The sequence below is a fragment of the Cyprinus carpio genome, unplaced genomic scaffold, assembly GCF_018340385.1.
Source record: "Cyprinus carpio isolate SPL01 unplaced genomic scaffold, ASM1834038v1 S000000111, whole genome shotgun sequence".
In the NCBI taxonomy this organism is placed as follows: Eukaryota; Metazoa; Chordata; class Actinopteri; order Cypriniformes; family Cyprinidae; genus Cyprinus; species Cyprinus carpio.
Window position 1 is genome coordinate 1 of NW_024872862.1, and position 8,997 is coordinate 8,997.

At 40.2% G+C, this 8,997-nt stretch overlaps 1 protein-coding gene across 1 annotated transcript; it reads right to left on the reverse strand.

Moving 5' to 3' along the window:
- Window positions 1-4,503: 4,503 nt before the first annotated feature.
- On the reverse strand, window positions 4,504-7,432 carry LOC109065620 (G2/M phase-specific E3 ubiquitin-protein ligase-like). Its single transcript, XM_042753835.1, has 4 exons — window positions 7,368-7,432; window positions 6,328-6,393; window positions 5,937-6,151; window positions 4,504-4,860 (listed from the first exon to the last, which is right to left on the reverse strand). The coding sequence occupies exons 1-4, from the start codon at window positions 7,430-7,432 to the stop codon at window positions 4,616-4,618; spliced, it is 591 nt and encodes a 196-aa protein (XP_042609769.1). The 3' UTR covers window positions 4,504-4,615.
- Between the last annotated feature and the right edge of the window lie 1,565 nt (window positions 7,433-8,997).

An 8,997-nucleotide genomic window follows, 5' to 3' on the forward strand; every position in this document is an offset into this window, starting at 1 on the left:
CAATTCTGGAAGGAGTTTTTTCGCCTGATTGGGGCATCCGTTAGCCTTTCGTCCGGGTTTCATCCCCAAACGAACGGTCAAGCAGAACGGACAGATCAAATTGTCGCCCGTATGCTTCGCAGTCTCACCCATCAGAATCCTGCGTCCTGGTCACAGCAACTTTCCTGGGCCGAATACGCCCATAATTCGCTTCCCTCCTCTGCTACGGTCTTTCGCCCTTCCATTGCTGTCTCGGCTATCAACCTCCGTTATTTGAGTCCCCAAGACTCTGAATCTAATGTTCCGTCAGTGCAGGCTTTTATTAGCCGTTGCAAACGCACCTGGAGGAGAGTGCGATCTGCTCTCTGTCGAGCTAGAAGACGCATGACAGTTAGAGCCAATAGGCGCAGAATTAGAAGTCCTCGCTACGGTTTGGGGTCAAAAGGGGGGGTTTTCCACTTCAAATTTACCGCTCCAGTCCGAATCACGTAAATTGTCTCCCCGCTTTGTTGGACCATTCCGCATTGTAAAGGTCATAAATCCTGTCGCAGTAAAGCTTCACCTTCCGCCTAATTTACGCCGGGTTCATCCCGTGTTTCATGTCTCTTGCATCAAACCAGTCATCCGTCCCCCTTCTCGCCCGGTCCACGTTCCTAGTCTTGTCGATGATACCCCTATCTACAGGGTTCGCCGGATTCTCGACATGCCTCGTCGGGGACGTGGCCATCAGTATCTTGTCGACTGGGAGGGGTATGGTCCTGAGGAGAGAAGCTGGGTTCCCTCCCGGGATGTCCTGGATCCTTCACTCATCGACGATTTCCTCCGGTCTCGCCAGTTGGCCTCAGGAGCGCCAGGAGGCACTCGTTGAGAGAGGGGTACTGTCATGATCCTGGCTCTTCTCCTCTTTTCACTGTCTCCCTCTTGTGGTCACACAATCACGCACACACATCCACTCCTCCGCTCATTATCTCTTTCAGCTGGTTCCCCTTTTCGTTCCCTTCTCCTCACCTGTCCCCTTTTTCCTCTTGATTGTCTCTGCTTCTTATTCCCTCTTCCTAGCCCTGTCTTGTTGTAGGATTATTCAATGACCTCTCGTGAGAAACGTCTGCTCTCTCGTCCTGTCCTGTCTTATCTGTGGAAAGTGAAATTATTATTTCTGCTGTGAGTTATACTGCCATTGGACTGTGTATTATCCAGCTGTGCCTGTTTGCAGAGTACCTGTTCAGCGCTCGGCCTTGGCTGTTCACCCTGTCTGCTGTCTTCACTATTTCTGACTGGCTGAATGCATCTCGGGGTCCCTGCCTCTGTCCTCGTGGAAGTTTATGCAGATTTTCTTTGTTCCAGTCATCTGGCAGTTTCTGTTCTGGCTCTGATTAATGCCTGTGATTTGTGTTCTAATTACTCAGTGAAGACTATTTACTTTATTCATTAAAGACTGTTAACTGCATCCCGCCCTGGTCTTCCATCGTTCTTACCATAACACTTCACTTTTTTTCTAACAGACATAAGACTTTCTCTAGGATAGATTGCATATTTCTCAGCCCATCTGGTGTTGTGCAAATAATTATGAGGCGCCGCGTACTTATCAATACATACATAAAACACGTGCATATACACCTGTAAATTACTCACATATACATGTATACTATTGGATGTTCAAAATACATATATGAAATACACGTTCATGTCACACTAATATGAAATCCATGCCAATACATATTATGTTAGTAATGATTTAATATTGTGTTTTGATTGAGTTTAGTTTAAATGTTAAGTTAAGGATAGAACTATAGACACTCGCTTATACGTATAAACTCGATCCGTGCATATACACTTACAACACCACACGCACATACATATAAACTCGCTGCATGCATACTCACCTATACATACTCGCATATACATATAAACTTGGTCCATGCATATACACCTATAAACGCTCGCACATACATATTAACTCCCTGCATGCAGACTCAAATATACATACTCGCATATACATATACTGTAAACTTGGTCCATGCATATACACCTATAAACGCTCGCACATACATATAAACTCGATGCGCGCATACACATCCATAAAACACTCGCGCATACATACAAAATAAAATTCACTAACGTACACAGTTCAGATAAGAAAGACGTATGCTTTAGTTGTGAACATAATGTATGTGGATGTGCGTGAACTTTTCAGTGTAAACGGAAGGCATTTCAGTGCAAACGGAAGTTTCAAATGATGTCTTTTTCATCCCGGTCGACATGTATTTCAGAGTGACCTTAATAGCTGTGACGTTTGTTAGTGCTTTATTTGCGTGTGCAAGTTGCAATGAAGACGATATAGTCGATTTCTTTAATAGCGCATTACAGTATACAGCAAGTATACAGTATATTTAGTATTGCATTGCCTGTGTTTTATACAGCAAGCCGAGAGAGACACTTTATCGAGACTTAGATAACCATGCAAGAACAATTAACAGTCTTTTGTCCGTGGTTCGTTATGATCAAAATGCCGAAAACAGAGAATGCATCGTTATTCTCGAGACGCTGTACCGCACACTGCGCCAAATCACACATCCGCTTGATATTGGAAGACCTGCTGGAGCTAGACTAGGAGCAGTCCCACCACCTACATCTATTACAGGACGCAGAGGTCGTCCGAGATACGACATTTCGTATGAGCAACTGTGCCATTGTCTGCGGCTTGGGTTTAACTGGCAGGGAATCGCATCCATGGGTATAGACCGCCGCACTTTGTTCCAGCACAGGCAGCGCCTTGAAATCAGACCGTTGGAGTTTGCAGAACTGTCAAACTATGAGTTGAACTCGCAGCTTGTTAGACAGATTTTGCAAAGAACCCCATATGCAGGCGAGACCTACATTCTGGGCAGTCTCCGGTCTCGCTCCATCCGCATCCAGCGTTGGAGGGTGAGACAGTGTTTACATGAGATAGATCCTATTGGAAGGTCACTCAGGCGCCGACGTGCTGTCAGAAGAAGAATTTATTCTGTGCAAACTCCTAACCAGCTCTGGTATGTCCAGCAGTTATTTGACAAATTTATTAAAATATCCCTTAAAATGAACTAATGTTAAAGAATTAAGTGTTATTTATGTTGTAATATAAATCATCCCGCAAAATCATGTGCAATTACTAAACAATGGTTTAATTTTCCTATTCCACGTGACATTATAAAACAATTAGACTTTACAATTAAACACTTAATAAACATAAGCCACTAATGAATCATCTCTCTTAACAGGCATATAGACGGAAACCATAAACTGGTCAGATGGAGGCTGGTTTTCCACGGGTGTGTTGATGGATATAGCCGCACCATTATTTATCTCGACTGTCTGAACAATAATAGAGCATTAAGTGTTCTGTCTTTGTTCCAAGAAGGGGTTCAAAACTTTGGATTGCCATCAAGGGTTAGATGCGACCATGGCATGGAAAACATTGAGGTTGCACGTTACATGTTAAATATAAGAGGACTAAACAGAGGAAGTGTCATTACGGGCCGCAGTGTGCACAATCAACGGATCGAACGTTTATGGGCAGAGCTGAACAGAGTTGTTTCATATTATTATTCAGACTTGTTCACTTTCATGGAGGAACAAGGTATACTAGACTCTCTGTGTGAGCTTCATGTATTTTGTTTGCATTTTATTTACTTACCTCGGATCCAGAGGGCAGTTAGGGAATTTAGGGACATGTGGAATAACCATGGACTGTCAACTGAAAGAGGACAAACTCCTCTGCAGTTATGGCACAGGGGTATTGTGAGTCATATTGGAATTAACAACACCGCTATATCTGGTGTTTTGGACAATGATGAACATGTTGACATCAATGAAAACAGACCAGATCCTGAACTACAGACCAGGAATAATATAATAGTTCCTGAAAACATTTACCGCCCAAATGACTCTACATTGGAAAACATTCTGGAAACATTTAACCCATTACAAAATGATGGAAATCATGGAATTGATCTGTTTTTGGCACTTGTACAATTATTGGAAAGACAACAGGATAGAACACAGTAAAAGTGCTTTATTGCTATTGTTCTGACTGAGAACTCATAAACAAGTGTTGACAAATGTTGCATTACGGCAAAGCTTGTAAAATATGCAACAGTTGAAAACTGTTAAATTCTAGTTAAGGTTTAAACAAGTACTGTTGTGAATTAGTAATCATGTGTTGGTGTTTGTTGCATTAAGTCGGACTCGCAATCCAAGGGTTGTGAGTTCCTAATGGTTACCGGCAGGAATTGTGGGTGGGGGGAGTGCATGTACAGTTCTCTCTCCACCCTCAATACCACGACTGAGGTGCCCTTGAGCAAGGCCCCGAACCCCCAACTGCTCCCCGGGCGCCGCAGCATAAATGGCTGGCCCCTGCTCCAGGTGTTTGTTCAAGGTGTATGTGTTTCACTGCTGTGTGTGTGCACTTTGGATGGGTTTAAAGCAGAGCATGAATTCCGAGTATGGGTCACCATACTTGGCTGTATGTCACGTCACTTTTGCTTGATTCTAATATTGCCTGAAAATTATTTAATAAAGTGTTGTCATCAGAATAAACAAATGCCTCAATAAGAACACTTTGGCACAACATTAACTTCTTAGCATTTAAAAGTGTCTCTTACTCCTTGCCAAATCCCTGGGTATTATTAATGGCAAATTCCATGTTGCTTTTAAAAGCACCATATGTGCTATATAATGGCAGGCGAAGGCAGTTGATGCATGTATTTGCAACTGGAAATCTTTGTGGAGTTTCTGTGTCATGGTGAAAGGCAATAGAAGGCGGAGGATGAAATCCAATTGGTGGGACCTGATCAGATCCTGTAGCAAATGCTAAGACTGCTCCAAGCCTTTGTGACCCCTCCTCTGAGTAAATAGAAAAAAAGCAAAATATCAACAATTGTGTGGTTTATTGTAGAAAATTAAAAAAGAAAAATGTTGAAATTTGTACAGTGCATTCAGGTCGAAACAATTAAACATGTTAATTTTTAAAAAAGGAGGATCATAATTTTATTTTCTATTAAGTAGTACTGCCCTGACCAACTATTTCACATAACAGATGTTTACATATAATTTACAGCACACAATAATAACCGTATTTACAGAGACACCCCAAAAAGTTAAGATACACTCGTTTCTTAATACTGTATGATGTTACCTGGACAATCAACACTTATGTTTGTGATAGCTTTCTTGTTAATATTTGCATCACTTAATATTTGAAACTTTAGTAATTGACGTGTATAAATCTCTCAACTATCCTTAGTGTGAAAAGATAAATCTCTACTTCATACATCATAAGTCACTGTTGGGACATTCTCACAAATGCAGATAATGTTGGAAAAGCAGAGAATTTTAAGGATTTTTTTAAAGTATTGTGGACAGTTTTATCAATGGCTAATAAAGCAAGACACTCATGAACAGCTATCACGAAGCTCAAAAATATACAAAAACGCAAAATTTAGAATGAAGAGACTGTCCTCCTTTGAAATGGGTTATTTTTGTAAATTCAAGTAGCATTATTGTTACGTGAAACACCTAATTCAGGTCAGTGCTAAATAAAACAATGTAATTAATACAATCCCTTGTATGAAAATGTGATTAATACGATCTATCTTTTTAAATATCACTTTTAAAAGAGATATTTATGAGCACAACTGTATATACATATAGATATTGTAGCAATGGAGTTAGTAGAACACGCAGCAATAGTGTTACATACAACAATATGCATTGAAAATCACAACACTAAAAAAACATCATATTGAGATTTCTCTTTATATTGCAGAACAAATGAAGATTTACTGCTTCAAATCAATGAGCTGATTTAAATTATGATGCACTTCAAATATATTTGAATGAGAAAGCAAAGAAATGCTCCAGTTCCACTAATCATTGTCTGTAACTTATTAAAAGTGAAATGTGTTTATTAAAAAGGTTACCTTCCACATCCTGCAGGTAGTCCCTCCAGAAAGCAATAACTCTGTTCTCATTTGCTCGTTTGTTGCTCCCATTCTCTGACCACTGTATTTCAAATAGGTCATCCATTGTATCTGCTGTCAGCTGATTTGGTTGGTGGCATAACACGGATCTAAAAGCTTCTGGGTGTTTTTGGACTTTTGCAAGGACTCCAAGAGTTTTTAATCCATCCCTGAACCTATATTAAGATGATTTAGTATGATTCATAATTAAAGAGATATTTGAAATAACAACATTGCATTAATTAATTTTATTAAGATAATAATGAAATAATTGCATTTTATTTTAAATACATTTGTTTGATTCAAAAGATTCATCCAATGGACTGTGTATATTTCTGAAGTCCTAACAAACCTTTCAAATGGTCCACGAACACGATTCACCACCTGAAACATCAGTAAGTCTTCAACCAGCCTGTCCCTGTTTTGTTTGATTCAAAAAACCTGTATTGTGAGAAATGGCATTTGCATTTCAAATTTAATCTATAAATATTTCAGAGAAAGTTGTCTATAAACAATATTGTTATACTAAGCTATGGATTTTATAAAGGAACACATTTTTAAGTAAATCTGAGAAAGCATGATGGTATAAGTAAATGAAACATTTATACTGCAGTTTTAAGCAAACCTTTTTGATTTTATTATAAAGCTCGCAGTCAGCTACATCATCCAAGATAGGTATGCACATGTCTGGCCCCTGAACTAAACTGTCAAATAGGGTCTTAGAGAAACAACCAGGTGCAGGTCCTCCGTGTACAAGGCTGACTGCAACTGCTCTCCCTGCTATGAAATACCTGTCCTCCCTGATGGCTGACATAAAATTAGAGAACACATGTCAAAACAACAGCCTTCACAGATCCTTAACCCTCTGAGGTCTAGGGGGTTTTGGGGGTCTATAGATATATTTATAGATATATCTATAGATATATCTCTCATGTCTCTGTTTTGAGTATTTGCTGAGTTACAGTTCATTTTAATGATGCGTTTCTAAATGAAGATCACCGCAGACCAAGGCTGCAGACAGTGCACTCTGTTTGTTTTCTTTATTTTATAAATGCACAAAGTTTTGTTGTTATTATGTGTATACAAATAAAAGTAGACCCTTTACAGATTCGATTGATGTATTGCTCTTATCAGTACGATCAAAACTGAAAGTGTAATTTAAGTTCTTTTCGGTCTTATTAGGAGAATTTGCCTCAAACGCGTATCCGCGTTAGCCGACTTCAGAGGGTTAATTAGAGAACACATGTCAAAACAACAGCCTTCACAGATCCTTAAAATTATGAAGTGTAGTGTATAAGTTGTGAATTATGTGCAAAGTTGAGAATGTATTTTTTTTATTCATTGGTTGATGACTGCATTAGTGCCACCAGGAGTAGCCGTAAAAATTCTCGCCTTGGACCACCCAGATCAATAGCCTCTTCATACTTTCCTTTATCATCAGAAAACTTGATCACCATTCTGTTATTTGGATTGTATGAGAGTCTTGTAAATCCCCGTACAGCACCATCCAGCACAGATGCACGGTTGATATTAAACTTGCAGGTTTGATTCCAGTTTATTTTTGTTGCAAGTTCTTCCAATATTTGCTTGATGGGATTTCCACAGCATGGGGGATTCTGACAAAGTACAGGTTTTATTATTTAAATGTCATTATAATTAAAAAACATATAAAATAATATCAATATATCATGTGTTACACAAAAGGACTGCATGGTAGGGAATGTTTATTCCAATCACTATTGAATCAGACTGATTGAAAAAAGGTGTAAACTCTGCATGAACTTAGTGAGTTGGCATGTTTTTCCATAGACTGGTAAAACTATTTGTAGTTAAAAAGGTTTTGTTTTTGTAATCAAATTCTACAATTATATACTTTGTCTGTTGGGGGTGGGGCGGGGGCGGTGGTTGTGGGGAGGGGCGAGGGTGGATTGATTTGTTTGTAAGCGGTACCTGCTCCACTCACCGGTCTGGAGTCCCACGGAGAAGATCGGAAGGATACAAAAGAGGAGCGACGACAGTGAAGGATGAGAGAGGACCAGGCCTAGACTTTATTTTGTGGTTTAGTTTTTGTTTGTGCGCTGCAGTCGTCCGCGAGGGGCTGTCGCGCTGTTTTATGTTTGTTTGGCTATTAAAGTTTGATTTTGAGTGTCTGCCTGTTTCCGCCATCTTCTTCCCGTGATTGTGAAGTTTGTACGTCGTTACATATACATTTTGTAGATTTGGAAGAGAACACCACATTAAGTGAAGTTACAATGACTGAATCCTCTGTAATACAATGCAACTACTGGAATGAATCAGTAAACAAGTTGTAACCAACATTTATGTAACAGAATCCTATCACAACTGAACTGAAATATCAATAATTAAGGAAAATACACCTAAAGGAAATGGTGTACTTTGTAGTGTAATGGTTTGATACATGTCCAAAATTTTGAAAATTAAAATTTTGATTTTAAATTAGAATCAGACTGAATAACTGAATAATACTCACGTCTGGTCCTCAATGCTTGCCATTATGGCACAGGAAAGATCTTCATCCTCTTCCTCATCTTCAGATGCTGCCCGAATGAGAGAAAGGTAGGTATTATAATCACCATCCCAGGAAGCAGATCTGAAGGACTGGTCATTGTGCCAACAATGAGCTGGTGAGTTCCGGCTTGTGCAAGGCTGGCCACTGGCAGAGGACTGTGCACCGATGGAACTGGCGGAGAATTGAGCTCTTGTGGGGGATTGAACTCTGGTGGAGGACTGAGCACCGATGGAACTGGTGGAGGACTGTGCACCGATGGAACTGGGGGAGGACTGTGCACCGATGAAACTGGCAGAGAATTGAGCCCTTGTGGGGAATTGATCTCTGGTGGAGGACTGCACACCAATGGAACTGGTGGAGGACTGTGCACCGATGGAACTGGGGGAGGACTGTGCACCGATGAAACTGGCAGAGAATTGAGCCCTTGTGGGGAATTGATCTCTGGTGGAGGACTGCACACCAATGGAATTGATCTTGATCTCTGGTGGAGGA

Excerpts from the sequence above, each read along its gene's own strand:
- LOC109065620 (XM_042753835.1), bottom strand. The coding sequence starts at position 7,432 with ATGGTGATCAAGTTTTCTGATGATAAAGGAAAGTATGAAGAGGCTATT. Across the intron at positions 6,394-7,367 it reads ATTGATCTGGGTGGTCCAAG|GGACAGGCTGGTTGAAGACT; the intron begins GCGAGAATTTTT and ends CAAACAAAACAG. Across the intron at positions 6,152-6,327 it reads GTTCGTGGACCATTTGAAAG|GTTCAGGGATGGATTAAAAA; the intron begins GTTTGTTAGGAC and ends ATCTTAATATAG.